Raw genomic sequence first — 24,814 nt, 5'->3', positions numbered from 1 at the left:
ACAATATAGGGTGAAGGGTTTCATTGGACAATATACCCATAAGTATACCAACCCCAAAATGTAATAATGATCATACAGCGATGATTTCAGAGACCCATGTGTACCTGCTGGAGCATTGTTTGGGGACAATTAAACCATACATAAGCAACATACCTAGAACAGTGCCAGAACTCACTGATGGCGTGCCAGTTCCGCATAGGGAGTGTCGCCAGTCAGCAGATCAACGCCTACTCCATAGTACTGTGACAAGGAAGACCGATCCCTGGCCACATGAGGTGGGCAATACTATGGTACTACTCTATGCCGTCAGTGCCAACCAAGAACGGGAGGGGTGTGGATTATTAGACAGACATTCAATAGGTCTACCTCAGGGGTAGCACAACAGCACCGACCACTAGAGGGCACCACTGCTGGCCTCTCCCTAACTGGAGGAGATTCCCAACTCTAGGCAGTATGTGGATCATAGGTCCAGTGTCTAGATTGAACGTTACTAGGTCATCATGGAAGAGGTCTACAGACAGGGTCGTCACAAGCAATAAGTCGACACCGAAAATGTCAACATGACTTTGTGTTAATGTCATTTGTCAACATGGATTCCCGCATACGGCGTACCGTTGCACAGCTCGCCATACTTCGGGCGTGATGCCTCGCTGTGCTCAGCACAGTTTACGGTTCCAAATTATAGTCGACGTGGATCATAAAGAATGAAAAATACACACAATTTTATTTAATGAAGAACTCAAGTCGACCTTTTCCTCCAACAATCATTAACATGTCGACTGATCGTTTGTGCCAATCTTTTGTCAATGTTGACCTAGTGCATTGTGGCCTTTTGTGCACGTTGAATTTACAACCTATTCATGGTTGACCTATTGACCGATCATCCGGATACTGACAGGTAAGTGGTAAATCACGGGTGCAGCTAGTGACAAGGGATGCCGTCATTTGGTAGACCGTACAGTCAAAAGGCTGACCCATGAAAAAAAGGTCGAAAGGAGTTTACCAACCCCGTGGGCATAGAGTGAGATTAAAGAGTGTACCAAGGGGCAGTGGGGCACCGTGCCCGAAGCACGGAGAGTGCAGAAAACCACACCGTACACTTAAGCGGTATCCATGTTGACCTAATGTATGTTGACCAATAATGGTCGACCTAACGGGCCATATTCATGCTGCAGGATGTCCCCAGACTCTGAGATGTACATTACGGTATCTTACGGTTTCACACCGGAGCCAGATCTCGTTCATTCCTTCGCTAACTGGTATGAGGAGCTTGATGATAAACTTCTGGCCAGAAATGTTGACGTCTGGGGTCACTTCGCAGCCTGCAATAGAGGAATGTTTGTTATAGAAACACGCTGTGCATTTCCCCATTGTCACAGCATCACGCCATGTTCCACTCCCAAGCCGGAGCAGCGTCTAAAGCAGGGATGGGGAACCTTCAGGCCCTCCAGCTGTTGTGGAACTACACATCCCAGCATGGCCCATTATAGTTTTGCTATGTGGCCATGCTACAACTTTTGCAGGCCATGCTAGGATGTGTAGTTCAACAACAGCGGAGGGCCTGAAGGTTCCCCATCCCTGGTCACTTGTGCCTCAATGATCTACAGGATGTGTCATCCTTAACATTAGGGTATACTGTACTGCATTGTTCTATAAAAGGAGAGGGAGGCGAGCAAAGGCATTACAATGCAGCGAGATTGTTGGGACAGAGTAGACAATTCAGCGCCTTGTCCGGTTTCCAGAGCACCGTTGCAAAAGATCAGATTAAATAAATCTGGAAACCGCAACAATTGTAGAAGCCTAAACAAGGAAAGAAGGAGCAAGACCCAATCCCAAAGTAAAAAACAGTCAGAACAGGGTGGAGTAGTATTTAAGTACCAGCAGCCAGACCAGGAGTATCTGAACTATGACCCCCCCCTATTCCATGCACAGTCAGGGTCCCTAGAAAAAGAAAAAAAATCAGAACCACACAAAGGAAGGCTGCAGCAAATTTGCCACCACTGCAGGCAACAGACATGCCAGAGTATGGTGCCATGACCAGACATTGGCAGCTCAAAGTGGGACTCAGAATTGGGGTATGCTGTAGATGGTCTGCCCCCCCTTTAGCCCTTAGTTATTCAGCCCCCGAACACAGTAGCAGAGAGGCCCAGGAGACTCCATGCAACTCAGTAGTTGGGTGATGAACACTTTCTTTCTAACAAATCAAAAGTGGTGGCGTTAAGATCTTCAAGACATCAAATTTTTGGAATTTTGGTCAATTTAAATTTAACCCATCCCTTAAAACCTACATAAGGTGGGACCACAGCTACCCTTTAATATGGTACAGAGAGATCCCTCAGCCGTTGTGCTCAGATTACGAACGAGCATTCTTTCAGCACCAGTCACCAGCTCCTAGAGTAGGTCACGGTTCCCAAAAAGTTATTCCTGGTTTTATCCGTCATGGCTGTGTCCTGACATCATCTGGCCTTCACAGCTAGACAGAGCGATGGGGTCACAAGCTACTCGCCCCCAGCTACTGATCTCCTCGCCCTAGGCACCTTGTTAGATCTCAGTTTACTCATCAAGGCTGCAGTTCTTTAAACAGCAAGCACAACCACATATCAACACCGGTTTGGCGGATCGCCTTGTGGAGTGGCTGCGGAGGGGGGACAGTTGACCCCCACAATATTTCAGAGGAGTAGTCTTGCAATTGTACGGCTGGGGGAGGACGCTGCTAATTATGGGCAGCACGGTTACTTAATGGTCAGCTTGCTGGCTCACAGGTCTTGGGTTTGATTTACATTGAAATGTACATCTGGAGTTTACATGTTTTCCCTAAGGGTATTCTGGTTTCCTCCCACATGGATTTTTTTTTTTTTTTTTTACATTTAGGTTAAACTGGACTGACAAACATACAAGACAACCCTAAATGTGTGTACATGTAGTGTTCATTCTAACACCCGCTAGCTTTAAAAACTCATGCAGTTCCTGTTCCCTGCCTGGGGTGTCACTATGGGCCTTATTTTGGTTCATTCTTTCTGACAAAATCCTTCTTAGATGGGCAAAACCATGTGCACTGCAGGTGGGGCAGGTGTTACTTGTGCAGAGAGAATTAGATTTGGGTGGGGTTTTACTTCAAAGTGAGATCTATATTGCAGTGTAAAAATAAAGCAGTCAGTATTTTCCCTGCACAGAAACAAAATTACTCACCCAAATCTAATTCTCTCTGCACATGTTACATCTGCCCCCCCTGCAGTGCACATGGTTTTGTCCATCTAAGAAGGATTTTGTCAGAAAGAATGAACCAAAATAAGGCCCTATATGCTGTGCTAGAAACACCACAGGTCTGGTTTGCATGTCAGTGCTGATCAGACCACACTGTCCCAGAAGCACTACAGCAGACAGCGACACCCCAGGCAGGGATAAGGAACTGCATGGGTTTTCAAAGATGGCGGGTGCTAGAATGAACACTATACATGTGATAAAGGAGTGCAAGGTCCACCTTCCAAACGTGGACACAACCACACAGGAAAAAAAAAAAAAGGAGTATAGCCGAAGGTGCTCTGCTCCTCATCACATGCAATTATAGAACAAACAGGTTTGTGTCTGGCTGTCGTTCTGCCATTGCTTCACTCACCCCTCAGGTTCATCTGGTGAGCTGGCGTCCCGTTGGCCTCCTCTTTGCTCTTGTAGCAAGAGATGGAGGTGTCTTTGAACGTGCACCAATACTGCTTGTAGCCCTTCAGAGTCAGTTTCTTGGGTCTAGGATGCCAAAACAAATGAGACAGGGGTCACTTGGTGTACAATGTAGGACCACAGCAAAGAGCCACATCCATGGCTGACTGTGCTGGCCTGTGGGCACCAGGGTGCTCCAGTCCAACCAGTTAGCCATATAGTCACCCGGTGTATGAACCACACACGTACACACCAGTACATAAAGACATAGAATAGGCCAATTTAAGCTTCATGAAATAATACAAATCTGTTTACAGCGAGCTGGCGGCATGACGGATCTACATATGGAGCGTCGTCAGTCAGCAGATCAACGCCTGCTCCATAGTACTGTCAAAAGGAAGACCGATCCCTGACCACATGAGGTGGGCAATACTATGGTACTACTATGCCGTTACTGAGACCGGGAGGGCTGTGGATTATTAGACATTCAATAGGTCTACCCCAAAACAGGTCCATCTTTTGACACGGTCGACCTATTGCATAAGTGGTTGACAGTCAAATTGTCGACATGAAAGATAATTGAAAAGGTCTAAATGTTTGTCACTCATGCTGACCTTTTCATGTGTCCACCTTTCATGTCGACATTTTGTAGTAGACCAGAGATCAGCTGGGGTAGTACAGGACTATGAGGCATGTTTGGGTGTATGCACAGCTGTTACACCATACATATAACTTGTATTATCTCCTACATACATGGGCAACGTGTACCCCAACATGCCAACATACCGCAAATACACAAGGGCAGCACATACGGTGTAAGCGTTAGCATTACTGACATCGTGTCATTAGTTAGAGTCCACCATGGCCCTAACTGTGTGGAGTTTGTATGTTCTCCCTGTGCTTGCGTGGGTTTTGACCACTTCGGTTTACAAGACAGATCATGTGATCCATCAGCATAAAGCCAACTGCGGCCGTCCGACAAGCGGATTACTACAAACTGAATCCCACCCACATTAACAAGCAGCCTGCGGTGATAATGGTGCGATCATTTCTCTTACATCTAAGTGGTGAACTATAACCTCTGCGTTGCATCGACCCCATTGCAGAAGCAGCATAGTTTCCACCAACCTCCCCTATCAGGACTTTGTGCTTCTCTGAATCAAACGGTCTCAGATAGAATCATAACGAGGACTCTAAACCAAAGAGGTTTAATAGGGATTCCTGCATTAAATTACAAGGCGATTCCCCCCTCTCTGCAGACGGCATGTGTTCCGAGCTGAGCCTTTGTTCACATCACGCCCAGACTCCTTTGGGTCCTTTCCAAACGTCAATTGGATCTGGGAGTTATTGAATATGGTGCTATAAATAGAGCAGCTTCATTTGGAAGCAGCGTCTGTGTATCACGAAGTGAAGAGCGGATTGTGTTACCCCCCCCCTCGTCGCTTGTGGTGGCTTCCTGTGCCCTGGGGTCTCCAGTGTCCCCTGGCTGCCGCACAGAACACGTGGGAGTGTTTGTGGTGACTGGTGATGTGCCTCGTCCTCAGCCAACTGGTGTAAATCCAAGCACAGACAAGTACGTGGCAAAGGTCCAACTGTTGGTGGTTATAAGAACGGTGCCAACACAGGTGTGTGGCTCCCATTGCCCAGCTCCAAATCTTCTCCGCATTCGAAGGATTCATCAGAGAACACCTGAAAACCCCATAAACCCCTTGACAAAATGCCCAGTGTTAACGGAACACTAATCTAACAGATTACCCATTGTGTTCACTATAGGAATTGGGGAAGCATCATTTGCACATAATGAGACCGTTGTTTTGTCACCTAAAACCAACATTCAGTGATTATAGTTCGGCTTCCAGTGGATTTATTATCCTACTACGGTGTTACTGTAGCGATACCATATTACATAGCGGTGTACACTGCATATCGCTCACATCAGTCCCTGCACCACTGGAGCGTGTAGCCCAGACCCCTACCAGACCTCACATGCTAGAGGTCAATTTTGTCTGAAGCCAATTACCAGCGAAAAACTTACTGGTTGTTGGAGGGGAGACTGGGGCAGAGGGACTAATTGCATGTGAAAACATGGAGAACGTACAAACTCTACACAAAAAAAAAGGTGCTGGTTGGAATCAAAACCATGGCTCCAACAGTGCAAGGTGAAAGGCTCAATTGTGCATAGCTGCATTCATTAGAAAGAACCACACACACACACACACACACACACACACACACACACACACACACACTATGGGAGGGATTCTGGTTGGCTTGCAAAAGCAAACTCCTCCTTTAATGGACAAAACCATGCTGCACTGCAGGTGGGGCAGAGAGTTACATTTGGGTGGGGGGTGTTGTAACTGAAATCTAAATTGCAGTGTAAGAATAAAGCAGCCAGTATTTACCCTGCACAGAAACAAAATAACTCACCTAAATCTAACTCTGCACATGTTACATCTGCCCCACCCGCAGCCCAGCATGGTTTTGTCCATTAAAGAAGGAGTTTGCTTATGAAAACCACCCAGAAATCAGGCCCAATGCGTGTAGACGCTGGGTGAACACACACACACACACACACACACACACACAAAGTCATTATTAAGAAAGCCCTACATACTTACTTGAAGATCTTTAAGTTGTCTGTAAGTTCGGGGATGGAGGTAATGTCGCCCTACACAGGACAAAACAATAATATTTATGGAATGGTGATGTCTTGGATATAAAGTCTTCATGGTGGCGGTGTTAATACCCCTCTGCTAACTATACATTTGTGAAACAAAAAAAAGGAAGAAAGAAAGAAACACAAGAAAAACGGTTCCGGCTGGGTGTCATATGTAAAAGGAATCTTACTAAAATGGTTGAAGTTTTCCCTCCTTCCAGGGTGATCTCCAGATCTGACAATGCAGCGTCCACCTCATCGACCTCTTTATCGCTGTTGTTATAATGATTCTCCGATGACATCATGGATAGCTTGTTTATATGGTACTGAAACAAAGGAAAACCCATATTTCAGTATTTACGTGTTAACTGGGCCCTAGTCTCAAAATATACAAGTGTCATGTATCACATTACTCCGCAGTCTCCTTGTGCATCCCAGTCGCAAAATAAGCTTGCCCCCCCCCCCCCCCCAAAAAAAAAATTGCATCAGGCGTCCGCATATGACCTGGCATCTGACTCATGCCAGGCCTCTTGCTCTGCATGACATACGGAGACTAAATGCCTGAAGACACATCTGTTGGTCTTGTATAAAGTGAAGTCGATTTCTATTACAGCCAGGTCTGTTCCTGCGGGAGCAAACCTTTCTATATCTGTAATGGGTTTCGTACACCACACAGAGATTGTCCTGAACATCACGTGCGCTTGAACCAAGTTTGGCACATTAGTAAGCCCGGCATGAGCAGGATTTTTTTCTGTACAAGTCAGGTGACGGGAGGATTGTTAGATCAACTTCCATAGTGAAAAGTTCCAGCAGACAAGATGGAGACCTCTAAGCTGGTAAGTAATCTTGTTTCCCTTGGTCACACAGAAACGTTAGAATTGATGGCGCATAAGAACCCCTTGACCGATCTAGTTTGGCCCTTTTGGGTGCGAATAATAAACCGGATTGAAAATAAAACCTTATTTTTAGTTAATTTTAAGTAACAATCACTTTCTGCTAATTATATTGTTATACAATCAGCCACAAGGCCGCACATACTGTAATCAAACTTGGAGGGGAATCTGAATATTTCTACATCCGGTGCATTCAGATTGTTGCTAGGTTTGGGCGCAAATAATTGCAGTCTCCAATAGCTGGCGAGCAGAAGTGACTTGTTAAAGAACCCTATAGGTGTTGCATCCATTAATACCCCTTTTACACCAAGGAATAACCCAGGTTGGACCCAGGTCAGACCCAAGTCAGCGTTGGTGTAAAAGGGGCCAACCCAGGTCCAGTAACACTGGTCTCCTACCCAGGTCCTGACCAGGGTTGAACACTGGTTGGACCTGGGTCGTGGGCAGTGTAAATGATCCCAACGCAGGTTGGGACGTCCGGGTAGTGCTGAAAGGATACCAGAAGTGCTGGACGCCTTTCCATAGTGCGCTGCAGTGGCAAAAGACAGCAGTCAGGAAGGATACGGGCAGTGCACACAGAAATCATAATTGGATGCAGTATCATTTATATTATTTTTCAGAGATTCAGTCTGCTGCTGCAGGCGAAGGGGCTGTGGAGAGCACATGGGTGATGCTGCAGTTTCATACTGCTATATATCCTTGAGCATTGAATATAACTTTTTGAAAAATATTTTACAAGATAAACAAACCAACATTTTGCAATGCTAACTAGTCATGCCTTTTAATTTTTATTTTAATTCATTGAGGGAAGGTTGGATGGCAGTTTATCAGTCCTAAAATGGACATTTTTAATGTCATCCATAGGGAGAAGCAGTGCTGACCCAGGTTCAGTGTAAGGCGCAGACCTGGGTCACAGCGCTGTGTAAATGGGGTATGAAGCTGGGTCCAACCCTGGAAACTCCCGTGTTAAAAGACCAGGGTCCAACCAGGGATTTTGGTGTAAAAGGGGTATTACTTAAGACTTGTTTCATGACTTTATGCTGCTAAGCCTGGCCTGTTTGGGCACTATAAGCACATGTAAACTAAAGAGGTGCAGGTAGTTTAACTCTGTTCTCAAAGCGGGATCTTATTGGCTGTCACATATGTTGGCTAGCCAATAAGATCCTGCTTTGAGAACCGAGTAAATCCGGATAAAACCAAACATCTCTTATTTAAAAACATAACATCTGAATGGTGTCCCCCCAATCCTCCATCACTTTATATGTGTATAATGTCCCGCATAAACAATTTAATCGCCCCTTGAATTCTTTATGGCCACCCCATAAGGCGGATTAAAAAAAAACCATGAATCAGGGGGAGATGAGGCGCTTCAGTTTCCACACGTGTGTGTGTGTGTGTTTTCGGACCTGGTTTTAAAGTCGGATCTGTTTTGTCGAATTCCACCTTCAATGCTGTCGTAAACAGCAGCATTAAATAGGCAGCTGGTGCTTTTTTTTTGTTTTACTTTTTTTTTTATAAAGATAGTCAGTTACAGCTCATTGCTCCACTCACAGATGGATATACTTAAATGAAATGGGCTTTCTGGAACTGTCTTAAGTGTATTTTAACAAACACACACAATGCTACAGTATTCCAGTATGAATTACTCCTAGGCAACACATGCTCTTCATGGTGAAACTGGGGAGGGGGCAATCTCTTTCTCCAGCACTCAGTCTGGATTACTGCGACGGTTTCGCTGTGCCAGAGATCTCGCAGCACATTTGCAGATCCATAACCTTACCATTAGTCAAGGCACAGCGGGTCGCTTAGAATTCTTATATTTCCCACCTCTTGATGGACGCACCCCATCTGGCTGCACAACGCGGCCAAGTTCCGCCGGACGTCAGTGAACGTATACAAAGTAATCTCCTAGGCCTGTAAATGTGCAATAGATCCTTTCTGACCCCACCTGGTAACGCTTTATTCCTTTCCAATACAAGACACTCACGCTGCACTGATGCACCCCTGCTTCCCCCGCCTAGCCCAGTTTGGGAACACTGCGCTGGCAGATTACACGCTATATGAGCGATCAGGTTACTCACAGCAGAGAGCTTTATTGAAACCCTGTGAATCGGCAGAGTGAGCCCTATAGCATTACCGCGAGTAGCCGGCTGACATTACCAGACGCCATGGGATGCTAGGAATATTCTGACATAGGAGCAGAGTCTGATTCATCAGTTACTACTGAGCAGACCAGACCCAAACCATCTCCTGGGATTAGTCACCTCACGCACTAACACGGGCAGTCATGCAATGGTTGGGGGCGGAAGAATCCTTATAGGACGTGGGCCTGCAGTCGGTTGCTCGTTTCACGGAATTAAGGGGCCAAGAGGCATAGGCATGCGCTCGCAAGGAAACCACTCCACCCTCCCACGCAGCCTTTTTAAAAATAGTGAAGGCAACTTAACTGTTCCAACAGCTGTGCTAGAAAAACAGATCCCGTTTCACACACACAAAGACAACAGGAAACGCAGGCACTTTCCCAGATCAGATGTCCGAGCCACAGGCTCCACTGAAAGACGCGCTCATTGCGGCTTGTACAGTTTTACTTGTTTTTTTTTTCTCTGAGAGAGGGACGATATTGGATTCGCAGAATTAAAAATGTTTAACAAACTGGTCGTCACCATCTGGACTCTTTAAAAACCTCAAATGAGAGTTTCTCGATGTGTTGCAAAACGGAAAGAAGACGTTTTACTCCTAATGTTCTCCATCGCCTCCGCAATGGTCAGGGAACCCAAAACTGCCGACACCATGCTGATCTCATTTACACATTGAAGTGGTCTTTTAGACAGAAATAAAATCCCTTTTAAATAAGAAAATAAACAGCGCACCACAAAAATTGTATACACACACACAAACACACCTTAAATGATAAAAGGGGACCTTAAATTAATATGTCAACCTTTTGTAAATGCTGACCTACACATAATGCGGTCAGATATCTGGATAAGACACCAGTACATTACAATAAGACACACCCCCCCCCCCCCCACTAAAAACAAAACAAAAACACAACTCTGTGGGAAAGGATTTATAAAATACGGCACAATTCTGCCAGCTGGTCACTCCTACTGTGAGTCAGAAGGCTCCGCCCTCTTTCCATGCACCACAGTGCAGGTTAGTGTGGGGGAAGACCTGTATGAATAGTTTACCAGCAGCTCTGTCTGACATATACATGATATATTGTAAGCACAACAGCAGAGATCACCCGAACCATCAGCATGTCCTCACATCTTTAAGCACTTTGGTTCCAGACACGTGACCACAGTCTGAAAACTTTACATCAGAACATTTCCTACTCGAACAGTTAATCCAGCTAGCAGCAGTGTGAGCCATGGTCACTCAGGCAGTACAATAAAAAAAAACAAAAAAAAAAACTGCTGTACAAATAGAAATGCATACAAAATACTGATTGTAGTCAGTGCTGTGCAGTATTTAGAGCCTGCGCGTGTCAGCAAAGCTGCCGGAAATATCCCAATCCCAAGGATTGCTCTCAGATGTGCTGAAGACTGCCTGCCAGGAACAGTTCACTGACCCCCTGTACACAGATAGGGAGGAGGTGGGGAGAATGTCCCAGCAGACAAAAGAACATTTAGCAACACTGAAATATCTTGCAGCGGCCTCAGAACTGCCGTTCAGAAGGAGAGAAAAGAGGGATAGAGGCGTGACTGTAGCGCAGAGAGTCTTTTTGCAACCTTTACTTTAAAAATTGCGTCTAATTTGCAAATGGAGTGAATTGGACACACAAGCAACTGCTGCTGATTAAACGGATGTGTGGCATTTCTATATTCAGTGTGTGGCTGTATCTGCATACAAAATATGGAAAAAGTGTTTTCCAGTAAAAAAAAATAAAAAAAATTGTAAGAGTCCATTTTGTACACAAGGCATATCATTTTAATAAGCAGAAGCTGCTTGTGCATCATAATTGCACTGTTTTTTTTTTTTTTTAAACTAAGACTTAACAGGAGAAAACAAAAAAAAGTCACAAAAAGACGTCTGCGCAACCGAGTCTCTCTACAGGTGGCAGCTTCCTCACGCTTACCTGCAGGGCAGCGAACATCATCATCTCTTCTTCCGTGCACTCGATCTCCTCCAGAAGGATGGACCATTTTGCTTGTTCAAAGAGCTGGTTGATCCGGATGGCGTCATACTACAACACATCAATACACAAGAACCGGTCAAACAGATATTGCTGTGTAGGTCATATGAGCGAACACCAATGCACGACCTCTGACCCCCAAACATTATACATGACCTTTGACCTGCAAAGTCACAGAACTAAGTATAGTCACAGCAGGGGGACCACCCAAAACGGCTTCCAAAGTAATATTTTATTTTTGGAACGTCACCACTTTTCCTGGAGGAGGTTTCCGCGGTCTACGTTACTTAGCAGGTGGCTGCACCACTACAGTCGGGTGTGGAATTTTACGTCTGCATTCGGCATGTTGGCAGAGTAATGGCAACATGGTCTAAATCTTTTTAGGATGTTGACCTGTTACTTTGTTGACATCCACAATGTTAATAATAAATTTGACAATAGAATTTCAAGATATCCTTACTTGCCTGTGTTGCCATATGGCTGCCGACATTCATGCCAGAGTTATTTATTTCCAGCCAAATGACTGGCAGGGATGGACAATAAGTGGCCCTCCAGTGACTGATAAACTACAAATCTCTTCCACAGCTTTAGCATGGCCTGACCGCAGAACTGAAGCAGGGCATGCTGGGATGTGTAGTCCCACACCAGCTGGAGGGCAGCTTACTGCCCATCCCTGCCCGAGTGTCATTGGTCTATTCTTAGTTCAAACTATCTTCACTTCTTTTGGGAAGTTGGATGGTAACCTTTAAGACAGATGTCAGAAGTGACTCAGACCGGGGACCTCTGTGGTATTGGAGGTGACACTCAGAGCGAACCTACAGAGTAATGACTAAGTGCATCTATAGGGTACAAAGTTGTGCCTGCCCAGAAGGCAATTCTAAGTTTATATTATTTAGAGGTGTAAAACGTCAGGACCAATAGTTGTCTGTGGAAAGTCAACAAAGGTTAGGATGAGGTGATCCGGATGGCAGCATAGAAAACAGACCGCTAACGGAAAACAGCAGATGCATTGGTAGCTAGACGCTCACTTGTTTCACCTGTGCAGGTAGATACGAGGCTAAGGAGCACCTGGCCACAAAAGTAGACAGACGGGACATCCTTTATTCCAGAATATCCCTCTGCAAGTACTAGGGGAGAAAAGCGCCAAGTTACCTTCGGATTCAAATCAAAGAAGCTGTAGTATTTAAATCTAAGTAGTAAGGCTTCATTCTCCTTCACCTCTTGTTCCATGAGAGACCGAGAGGAATCCATCCACCTGCAAGAACACAAATCGTAAAAATCACCATAACTTCCAGTGTCTCGGAATGAGGGGGGGGGGGGGGGAACCAGGTGGCTTACCCCTGATTTATTTTGGCTTTGTCAAGAAGGGATTGAGGCTTGTACATTTTGGCGATAACATCTGGAGAGGTGATTGGTTGGCTGACGGCAAGAATTCCAGGATTACCCTCCGATAAGGCACTGTCACCAAACCAGGCCGACGTAGGTGAGAGGGGGCTACCGTCACGGGAATCATATGTAGGGGTCATGGTCTTACTGTACAGGCCTGGGCTGGAGTATATACTTCCTGATGGGGCAAAAAACAGTTTGGGGTGCTTTAATATCGTTCACAGCAGGGTTAAGCTTAAGAAAAAAAAAAAAAAAAAAAAAAAAACACACAAAAAAAACTAACGTACATTACATTCCCCACATGCTACGGAGGCCACAAATGGTATTACAAAAAGAGTGGAAAAACACAAGAGCGAGGACAGAACAGCGACACAAAAGCGCAGAGGGAGGAGCCTGAACTCACCTTTCACAGGACCAATGTATAGAACATCAGTGCCTAGAGAAACCAGAGGGGAAAAAAAAGAAGGGAAATAAGACAGAAAGAGACAGTGAAGAAGAGGAGAAGGAAGAGAGCTCTCCAGACAGGTCAGATCCGCAGCACAAATCGGCTCCCAAATGAAAGTGCTTATAAAAAGGAAACCTGCAGCCAATGGTGCGTGGGAACCGGTGTCAAATTATAACCATTTCCATACATAACCAATACAGTGCGCAACAGGAAAGGATTAGTGTATATAAAAGAAATGACTGGTGCCCAATGCCCAGCCCCCATACACGCGGCAGCTGCCACTGTGCCCAATGTCCCCATACACACACTGGTGGCTACCACTGTGCCCAATGTCCCCGCCCCCGTACACACGGGAGCCTGCTACTGTACCCAACGTCCTGGTGGCCCCTTACACGCAGGAGCCCGCCACTGTGCCAAAAGTCCCCACCCCTCATACACGCGGGTGGCTGCCACTGTGCCCAATGCTCCCGCCCCCCAGGGGCATAACTAGATATTCATAGGCCCCATAGCAAAGGTTTTTAAGGGCCCCCTATTTAGCAACTGTGATAAATGTATGTAAAACATTAGACAGTAAAGATGGGCCCCCTTCCCCTTTGAGCCCAATAGCAGCTGCACCCCTTGCAGCTATGTTAGTTACGCCCTTGCCCACCCCCCCATACATAAGGCGGCTGACACTGCCCAACATCCCCGTCCCCATACACAGGGCGGCTGCCAGATCAAGGCACAGATATCTCTAATACAGGAAACAGACAAATCTCAATCTGAGACGCTGGTAAAAATGGCGAGGCAGCAATATGAACACTGGTTCTGGGCCCTATACTAACCCGACCCCGGCGTCAATAATGGGCCCTCGAGTTCAAGAATGTTTTCCTCTGCCAGTTCATCAATCTTCTTCTTTTTCTTCTTTGATGGGTCTCTCGGTTTCCGGAGCAGCGAGAGTTCTTCTGGATGTCTAATATCTAATGATGAAAAGAGAGCGATTGTTAATACCGGATTTCTCGTACATAAATAGTTATATAACGCCAGCATATTTTGTTACGCTTTCCAAAAATCTAAGAGTGATAACAAAAGACTGAGTATGACAGGCAGACAGAGGTAAGAGGGTCCTGCTCGCAATCTCCCAACCGACAGTATTTTTATCAATGGCATCCAACAAGCCTAGAAGAGAAGGAGGACTAAAACCGGCTACAAAAATGTTTAAGCAAGCCCCCGGTCCCTGGCTAGTAGACCACTAAAGGTGCCCACACACTAGAACGATTTTTTGGCCGATTGTCCGATTTTCGATAAATCGGCCGATATTTACAGATAATCGGTCGAAAATCGGCCGATATCGGTCCGATGCGCGCTCCCGTGGATCTTTAGCTGAATCTTCTGATCTTACGTGCTGCACAAAAGTTCAGAAGATTTAACAAAAGATCCATAGGAACGCACACGGGATCTTAAGAAAAATCTTTGGTAAAGATGTGCGCTGGCCTGAAATCTTTGGTCCAGGCCGGACCAAAGATTTGAAGGCTAATTTATGCGCACATCTTAAGATCGCAGATCATTCTAGTGTGTGGGCACCTTAAGACCCCTTTGCCATTGTTCAGTGGCAGGAGGACAGAGTTTGGGAATCACTGGCAGATTTCACTGAAATCTGTATACATCTCAGCACTGGAGGGAATGTGGCCCCCATGCAATATCACAGGGGGGCCCCACAAAGTGTTACATGCAACCAGCTCTGACAACACATCTCCATAATATACCAGCGTAGGCAAATCACCTGCATAGTATGGTGTATTTAGTACCAATCTTATTGGGAACGGCCTTTTCAGCGGCCTAATAAAAATGAAAGCTGTTCGCTTTATTTCTTGGTCTGGTATGAAGGTGTCCAAGGCACTTTTCCTGGACACGATGGAGTCAATGCAACGCAAGAAGCGAGGTGCCGTCACCATGGTGTGTAAGTGCCGTCAACAGCACCCGATATCGCATCCCCTTTAGTGCCCTACCAGCAGAGTCGGGCACACATCCCTGTGGTGCTGCGAACAAGAGTGTGAGTCTTTGCAACACTTACTCGCACCACTGAAAACATTGCAGGGAATAAGAATGACCCCTAAATCTGTAGTATCCAGGGTTAAACCTAAATCAGGAAGTGCCAGTGTCCACTAAATGACCTGTACCTGGATACCTTCTATGGGGAGTATATTCAGCCACGCACAGAAGGGTTAAACACACACCAGCTCTGTCCGGTGTCAGGTTCACTTGTACATAAATGAGAAGAAAGGTGCTATTCCCCAATTACAGGTTGTGTGTGGTTTGCAGCTGTGTATGTTGAGTGTGCAGTGTCACACAGGACCACCACTGCTGCTGCGTACATTGTGCAATGCTATACACAATCCATGGAACATTCAGTACCCACACTTCCCTAGGGTTTAATAAGTACATGCTGCCAACCATTTCCATTCCGAGGACTTTCTTGGTTTATTTAAAAAAAAAAAAAAAAAAAAGTGCTAGGAAACAGAAATATTCATAGAATCCCTAAACTCACTGTCCGGGGACCAGTGATACACAACATGGAAGACCGGAATAAAAATCGGTGCTTAAGGTTCGCGTTGGTCAACCGATAAAGAAGATGCAGCAAAAAGAACGGGACAACAGATTAGGAAACCACATATTATTGTGGTTCTGATAAAATACGCACATTGCAATAGCTGGGTCAGTCCGACTTAGGGCGACAGTCCTTAGGTCGACAAATGCGTTAGATCGACATGGGTGTTTTCACTGTTTGAGCCGACAGGCGGTATTTCATGCCCTACCATCCACTAGGGCATGGTGGGAGAATAAAATAGTGTGCCGAGCGCAGCGAGGCACCGTGCCCAAGCATTGCGAGCGAAACAAGTGGCTGCGGTTGACTTCCAACTGTATCCATGTCGACATTCAGGTCAAAAACCAGTGTCGACCTAACGCATTTGTCAACCTAAGTCGGGTCGACAATACAATCCACACCCATCTAATGGCACAGGCACAGAGCGGCCAAACTCAGGATAAGATTAGGTTAGAAGTCACCCGTAGTCCTAGGACATTAAAGTTCTCACACCTTGCCCTGCAGGATATCACTGGTCACCCAAATTCTGCCCAATCAGATCTAGATGGACCGTCACCATGTAGTAGCACGCGGGTCAATGTTAGTTTAGTCGAAGTCTACTTCTTCCAACACGCCTTCCGCAAGCCACCCTACAGCCCAGGTTTCAGAGATCGCCATGGTTGGGCACAGACTGTGATACTAGACAGCATCTAATCACCATGCTCCATTTATTAGCCAACAGTCATGTAGGGGATAAACTAAAAATGCTCATCGCCCCCTCCATCTCCATCTCAAATGTGGGGAATGTAGCGAGATATAGGTCAATTAGGTAAGACTATGCACGTTTAAACAGAGGCTTTACAATGTTGAATGCTGGGCAGCCAGGGAGTGGTCATTCCTACAGCTGACATTATGGAGCGCACCTGTCCACGTGTGTACTGGTGATAGCACCAAATGATAGAACTCACAAACCTAGATCAGGTTCTCCTTGCAGCACGGCCCATGCAGATCTAAAAAAAATCGATACATATACATCTGTATGTGTTCACGGCTGACCGCACTATAGGATTTCAGCAGAGTGACATCACAAGTCGCTGGGCATATCGAAAGGATCGCATATCTGGTGGCCATTCTTAGAACATCGCAGGCAGTAAATGCATAGCTGTGGGTGCTTACCAAGGGAATAAGAAAACCTCCGGGAGCCAACACCCTGCGGAAATTGAATTTCCCCTCACAGGTTACTATTTAAACATAGAATGTGACGGTCATTAAGAACCACTTGGCCAACTGAAATCTCTATGAAGACAGATGTCCACTCAATGGGATGTCTCTTCATGCATGAAAGCTCCCATGCAGGATATACTAAAATATTTATAGGTCCCCGCACTTTGCTTATTAAACACAGGGGTCTAGATATAAAGTTGTACCACTTTGGAACAGTAAAGATCCAAATATGAAAAAAGTGAAACTCATGTCAACCAATAATGGTTGACCTTTAGACTATCGACCGTCCAGCAAGCACCATCCAAAGCCTAAATGATAAAACAATCCTTGCCTTCAGACAGAGGGTGAACATATTCGCAGAAAGTGCTTCATTTTGGCTCTAGAGCAACGTATAAACACTACAACACACACTGGTTCTTCAGGCAGAGGCTGAATGGCAAGGCTCATTAGCAGCCACCATAAAGGGAACCCGGACCCCTCCTTCCCAGCAGCAGCTTACAAGCCCACAGTGTATCCGGTTTCAGGCTTTGAAGCCATTAACAGATGTAGGAGGGGGGTGTAGCTGCTAACTATGTACTGGGACAGAGGTTTAAAGGCCGCATCACCCACTAGAGTGACAAGACCTCTCCCAAGTGTGTGTGTGGCCGTAGGAGGGACACAGATGTCTTCTAGGTCTATACTACCAGTGGTTCTCTCCCATCCCACCAGCAGCGTAACTGACAAATGGTTAAAGTCTAAAGGAAGACTAGCCGCCATGTTACAGGCAGCGTTTGAAAATTATCACAAGCTGATTGGCTGGTACTTTCTCTCTCCAAGGGATGCATACACAGACCCACCAAGGTTTGATGCAATGCCCCTAATCACTTCCCTCCACGGTAATACGGTTCTGGTATAGCGAATCAATGGCAATCATGTGGTCGACCACTCTCGGTGGAACGGGTCTAGTTAGACACCAAAAGAGAGTCTAGATCATCAGGAATAAAAGTTACAAGGTCGACACAAGTTTTTGTTTTTTTTGGTATCTGCTGACATTGGACACTTATTTGGTGTCCATCTAACTCTATGCCCATTGAGATGGTAAGGTATGAATCAAGTCAGTCTAAAAATATAAAAAAAAAAAAAAAAAAAAAAAACACACACACACACACACCAACAACTCGACCTTTTGACTGTTGTTCATGTTCCCTTTACGCTTGCCCCAACTTTCATTCCGGTCGATCTAGACACCGTTGCCTATCTTTAGGAGATTTAACTAGACTCCTTCAACCAAGAGTGGTGGACCACGTGATTGTCAATCTAGATGCCGCTGACCTGATAAGGTTGGTACATTGCTTGCATCAATCTTTGCCGACCTTCTTTCTACCAGGACCTTAAATGCTACTTTATAACTTCCTGGACGATTAATACAGGTATTGCCCCCAATTCCTCAGTTTGAGCCTTTGCTCGTACACGGGATACTCTGCACCTGGCTCCAAGTCCTGATCATTTACAAAACAAAAACGCTCATGTCAAAGACTCCTTAAAGCCAAAAAATGGTGTCAAACGATGTGTAATTTATTGTGCCAGCAACTTCTTGGTGCAGATTAATCAGCTTATACTCTACAAGCCGCCTCTATGCCACAATAAAAGGATGTCTAAGATTCCATGAATGGCTCATACCAAAGAGATTGGGCAGAGAACATACAGGGCAGAGAACATACAGGGAGAGGTCTCCGCCGGTGCGTTGTTCCATCTGCCGGGCAGCGACCATTCGATGCACTGATCTTGCCCATATAGCAAGACATGTCACATTAGCGGTAGGTAAGCTTGGTAAAGCTTAGCAACAGCCTCCATTCCAGATGCGGGCCGTCTGGGGAGGTGAGGCCCTGGGTACTTCTGCTGCGTGGGCACTGGTCTTTTCCATATGGAAAACGGTTCAATTTGCCATTTTCACTAGGAGACCATTGGACCACATTGCACTGTATTTTCTTTATTTCCTACTGACCTAAGATAAGAGGGTTGATGTTACAGATACACTTTGCTTAAGGCGATAATTAGCTTCCATTACAATTTAAAAATGGACTAATGCAAGGACGCCATCCCCCACCACACACTGGATTGTTAAAATTGCGGATCTGTAGATCAATTAGTTCTGTAAACAAGCCAGCTCCTAGCAAACATCTCTGCCGATCAGAAAACAGGCCTACGGAGGACTAAATCCAGGTCCCCCCTTGGCTAGGGCTTAGTATGGAGCTTTTACAGCTGGGTAATTAGGTTGAAAAGGGAAGGTATTCCTCTGGGATGCTACTGTCTGGAAACACGCAGGCAATATAAACAGATGTAATGGATCACAAAAGCATCCAGCCTTACGGCAAGTAACTGGAGAATACACCCGGGACCTAGCTCCTCGCTGGGATACATAAATGTACTGATGTTCCCATTATCTCTGGATACAATCCTTAGTTACTGCCGAATGTGGTGCCCGAATGTAAGTGTGACCCGCATCTGGGGCATAGGAGAAGTCCCTTCTCGGGCGGTACCCTCTTGCAAAAATATCCTATGCCAGTCTACACTTTATAATAAGTGGTTACCAGTACAGGGGCGGCCACTTACACCAGTCAGGCCTATTTTATTTTTGGTTTGTACCAAAAAACAGTTGAATCTGACTGGTTACAGCAACTTCTTACTCGGCACCAGTTGTCAAATACACCAACATTTTAAAAGCCCATTAGAACGGAAACGCTAGAACATGACGCGGAATACGGTCATGGCGTCGCTTCCCAACGACAACACACAGTATGACCGCAAAATAATAAAACCGCAAAAATTGAAGAGGAGCAGTTTTGTTGCGTAGCAGTAATTCGGAGCAGTCCCTGGAAACCGCTGGTGACGGAGATACCTAGATCGAACGCAACGGGAAGACTTTCGTCCCTGGACAGCCTGCATGATCGCATGGGCGGACCGCAGACAATTCGAGTCGGGAAAGGAGCCCAAGATGAAAGTGTTACTGAGCGATTGTTCCAGAGACAGCGAAAAGGTCACATAATAGAGTAGATATTGTTATTAACAAATCGCCGTCTGTCTGGCATTTACATTCTTACGGCTCTCACCAAGAGGAGGGAGAACAAAGCCACCCCTATGCTGCTCAGGATCCGCACTACAGTCCTACACAATTAGCTATATTGATACCAGCTCATTAAATGCAGACCCTTCAGCGGACATTGATCTGAACAAGAGACAGATTATAATGAAGTCACTCAGGAGCTTTCACAGGGATTGACCATCGCCGCCCCCTTTTCTTAGTAGATTAAAAATTATGACCCCCGAGTCTTAATCAATACAGGCTTGGAGGTAGCGCGAGGGTAACAGTGAATGATTTTACCTGCACGTCACCCTCCATTTCTCCGCTAAACGAGCGCAGCGACATCAATCAAGGGTTTTATAGAGATACAAAGCCGATGCCATTTCAGATCTATTGCAAAAGCCATAAACAAAAATCAATTGAGGGCGGCAAAGCTGGATACAAACTGGCACGGAGTAATCACTGCGCCCGGAACACTAACTAGATCAATAAAACGTTGCGGGAAGCCGTAAATAAGACTCTGCAGGACGGTCGCTTTATCTCTCGATGTTAGCTATATTATTAAAAACAGCCGTGCGAATAAGTCCAAAGCCTTCGTAAGATGCTCACCAGCGAATTATTTTTCCCACTGTGCACCAGTCGTCATCGCAGGGTCAGAGTAGCCAGAGACTTACTCAGCCGCAGCGATGTAAACAGGCATATCCGGCCTGGCGCTGACATAACACCCTCCAATAAAATACCTGGCCACGCCTGCGTTTTCCCTGACACTCCCAACGTTTCTCAGGCGTCCAGACAGCAATAAATAAAAAAAATAAAAAAGTTGCAGGACGACCTCGCTCATGCGTACGGTGGGCAGTACGCATGCGCAGTCTATCGGTAATTTCTCGCAATCAGGTCTGAATTCCCCCCAATTCTCCGCAACAGGGTGCAAGGCATAGTTTTCCCAGTGCAGGCCGGGGAGGGGTGAAGGTTGAGGTCTCATCTCAGGGTTTTTGCCAGTGACCGCAACAAGTTAGTGCTCTTCTCACAATCCCCCGGAAACTTTCCTAAATTAGATCTACTTTGAAGTCCTCATAGCAGTCTATGGGGATAGGGGGGAAACCAGTGAAATCAGATGGTTTGCTGGATAATCGGATTGGTCCATGCTTACCCCCACTTGTTAAATAGCCAGAATTGGTGAGAATACCTGACCAGTAGGCACACCAGCGAAAGGGGTCATCGTTGCTCAAACGTAGACCTTTATGTATGATACAGACCATTTCTGCCTGACTCCAAATGAAACGAGCAGAAGGCAGGCGTCAGATTTGGACCTCGGTGCGGGGCTTTGAATGCACTTAGTGGTTTTGCTCTCCTGTAAAAAATGAATCACCAAAACCAACCAAACATGCAGCACCTGAAATCCGCACAGGAGAACACCTTCACATGTCTGAATTATGGAGCAGATTAAATTCCAGCCCATTAGGGCTGTATATTCTGTAAGTATCATCGTGAAGGACACCTACAGGTACCCACGGTGACAGTCAGGCAAACAGCCTTTCATGTTTATTTCAAACAAATTTCTGGAAACACAAATGAAGAGGTAGCGAGACAACAACCACTTAGAACCCAGACAGATAAAAGGCCGATCACTTTTGTCCTCTAAATTCCTTCTCCGCAGGCTCCAGTATTCTACCAATAGGAGACTGATGTTGTGCAACCAGGAGCGGCCGGGCTCGCTCGTTATAGAGGCAATGTTGAAACTATTGTGAAATCATGTTGGACAAAATCCTCATTTTAGGCGACACTGGTAGAAGTACAGTGGAACAGATGGTTTGCATCAGGGACCGTTTTTAGAAGAAGGCTACTTACACAATGGTGGGGCCCCGTGTGCTGAATTCGGGGTGTACCATGCAGAGATTGTGCACACGTGCGCCAAGTGACCATGGCTGCCTTCACAATCTCATGTATAGGGGCTTAATACATTTAGGTGTAGACAGAACGGTCTACACAGGATCTAGGTAGACAGCCAATAGGTCATGAGTTTTACTTTTTTTTGTGGACTTTAATACTTTACTGTACTCAAACCCATGTGGCTGTTTTAGGTGCAAGCGACACTAATTAGGGGTCCATTGAAACAGCGACACAAAACCAAAGGAAAAAAAAAAAAAAAAAAAAAAAAAAAAACACCACACACACACACGGTCGACTGTTTCAATGTAGACATGGACCCCCAATTAGTGTAGTATGCACCCTTGAACCTTAAGCATCCACAAAGGACTCAGATTTGGAATGGTAACAAAAAAAAAAAAAAAAAAAAAATATATATATATATATATATATATATATATATATATATATATATATATATATATATATATATATATATATATATATATATATATATATATTTTAATAATAATAATTTCAACTAGAAAGAATCAATAGTGGCATAGTTAAGTCAATAGGCACTTGTACTACAGGCAACCATCACTCGTCAATCACACATGCCTTGCCCAAATGCAGTGGGCCTAGACAAAGCAGCAAAACTCGAAAATACTGGGCACCCGAAATACAGACTTTGGGTAGATTTATGCTCACCACCTTAACAGGGTGCCAACAGAAATAGTGACCACCAGCACCCATTGATTATCACCGATCAGCCGCCCATGAGCAACTGAACGCCCCCTGCTGTGTCGGATTGAAAACAAGCTTCCCGTTTTCGGTGGCACTAAAATAAGACCACATGAAGTCTAGGTTTTTACGACAAGAAAAACATTGCATTCTGGAGATATTAGACACCCCCTACCGAGATGTTCTACTGAATGGTGTATATTGTTCCCCAGTCACATGGGATATATGCAGAGGGGGAGCGACATTGCAGCAACATTACACACACATGGCTTTCTGTGATAAAACCCGTCAGTTACATATTCCCAGATATTATCCCTTATCCTCACCAGGGGTGCGCGGCATTCTAACAAAGTGTTTCCACTCATCTCCTTCCTCTCGCCATAAAAAGGTACTATAAAGATCTGCACCAATTAACACCCAAACACTGTTGACTGGGCGCAAAACCTGCAGTTGCCTTTTCTAGCGCTGTCATTGAGTGTACACCATGAATAGCAGACTTTGATTGGCTGCTACGGTTTACAGAACCTTTTACCCATGCGCCAGTTCTCTCCATTCCTGGCAATACGATACAAATGTAAATAAGTATAATTCTATAGTGCCAGCATAACCCACTGCGATTTACAGGTGGGAATAAAACAAGACAGAGGCCAGCTTACATGACTCACAACGGGGCATAGACCGACACAAAGCAAAAGGTAACAGAGGGTCACCGTTTTACACCAAGGTCACAAGAGAGAAAATGGGTAATGATACTCCACTAATAAGCAAGGAGGCCAAATACTAATCACCGTACTACTGCAGGTCACAAGGTCTATCCCGAGACAGGAGAACACAACTGCAGCACGCTGATGTGAGACAATCGGCAGCCCCTCGTTAGCCTCGTCTCCTGTCCACACATTGGCACGAAACAGGCCATAAACACCAATACGCTAACACAGTCCCATCAGACAGCTGCTGCCCCACGAGGGGACCTTCCTCGCTACTTACTGAAGGTCTTGCAGATGTCCGAGACGGCTTTGAAGACGCGGTCAGAGAAGTTGACCTTCACTTTCACGTACTTCATGTTCGGGAGCTGCAGGCGGAGCAGCTTGTGCTGAGGGGTGAACTGCAGCCTGGCATCTGCCTGGATACCGTACTTGTCTAAGGTCCAGTGGGTTTTAAGGAGCCAAGTTTTCTTTTTCTCCCACCACAATGCATGGTCAGACCAGTCTCTCTTCACATCTGCGGGGAATAAAAAGCAAATTGTGTAAGTGATCAGCACATCATACTGCAGATACATAGGATTAGGCAGGGAAGGATCACAAAATATGCAAGAAAAAAAAAAAAAAGCCTGCCATACAAAAAAACAGACAGAGCACACCTATCCACACAATACAGACTGAGCACATCCTAGAGGGCCATAATACAATACATGTACCCCTACAGTACCCACATTCAATACAGGTCTTGCACCCGTGAGCAGTGATCGGCAACCTGCGGACCTCCAGCTGTTGTGAAACTACACATCCCAGCATGCATTGCTATAGTTTTAGCATTTCGGAACAATACTCTGGCAAGGCATGCATAGTATCACAACAGCTGGAGGTCCGCAGGTTGCCTATACCTGCCCTAGAGGGTTTCCTAGACAATATAAGAGCATCCTTGCAGCCAGAGGTCAGGGGTCATGGGCTGATCACAGCAGCACAAGTAACTCTGTGACTGGTTCTGGGACCAGACACTGGGAGCAAATCATTGTCAGGCCTGCCTCAATTAAACAGCAGATAGATTAAAAACAAAAAAGGAACACACACACACACACACACACAAAACAACAAATGTAAAACCCGAGGACCCGTCCCTATCCCATGTATGGGAGTCTGAGCCGTACAGATGCTGCTGCACTGTACGCAAGCACAGGGGTGGAGCACATAACTGGATCAGTCGCTCCATTAATTGATCACTTTATATTCTAGTCACGGTTCCTCCCGACCCGTGCAGCGACATCTCCTGTGAGCATTAGGCCCCCACAGGGATGTCGTCATGCCATCCCAAGCGCCTCTTACACATGCAGCATTACAATTAGGACCCCGCTCTTACTGCCGAGGTGACCCGATAAGGAATGGCGTTCTGCGGAAGACACAGCCGGTGAGAGAACGGAATACATTAAACTAATGCGATAAATGGGATTATGGTCACATACCT

At 45.7% G+C, this 24,814-nt stretch overlaps 1 protein-coding gene across 6 annotated transcripts in view; it reads right to left on the bottom strand.

Moving 5' to 3' along the window:
* FERMT2 (FERM domain containing kindlin 2) overlaps window positions 1-24,814 on the bottom strand; it is a 54,227-nt gene that overhangs the window by 8,925 nt on the left and 20,488 nt on the right. For 4 of the 6 annotated variants that reach the window (XM_083166614.1, XM_083166617.1, XM_083166615.1 and 1 more), the window contains exons 3-12: window positions 23,621-23,854; window positions 14,000-14,134; window positions 13,134-13,166; window positions 12,683-12,908; window positions 12,497-12,599; window positions 11,288-11,395; window positions 6,505-6,639; window positions 6,276-6,325; window positions 3,617-3,741; window positions 1,216-1,322 (exon numbers count right to left, since the gene is read on the bottom strand). In XM_083166614.1, the coding sequence (XP_083022740.1) occupies window positions 1,216-1,322; window positions 3,617-3,741; window positions 6,276-6,325; window positions 6,505-6,639; window positions 11,288-11,395; window positions 12,497-12,599; window positions 12,683-12,908; window positions 13,134-13,166; window positions 14,000-14,134; window positions 23,621-23,854 (1,256 nt within the window). The remainder of the gene's footprint in view (window positions 1-1,215; window positions 1,323-3,616; window positions 3,742-6,275; window positions 6,326-6,504; window positions 6,640-11,287; window positions 11,396-12,496; window positions 12,600-12,682; window positions 12,909-13,133; window positions 13,167-13,999; window positions 14,135-23,620; window positions 23,855-24,814) is intronic. The other 2 variants (XM_083166618.1, XM_083166619.1) reach the window with 1 other exon arrangement.

The sequence above is a fragment of the Crinia signifera genome, chromosome 12 (assembly GCF_055691185.1).
Source record: "Crinia signifera chromosome 12, ASM5569118v1, whole genome shotgun sequence".
Taxonomy (NCBI): domain Eukaryota; kingdom Metazoa; phylum Chordata; class Amphibia; order Anura; family Myobatrachidae; genus Crinia; species Crinia signifera.
This window is presented reverse-complemented; position numbering and strand designations above follow the sequence as displayed.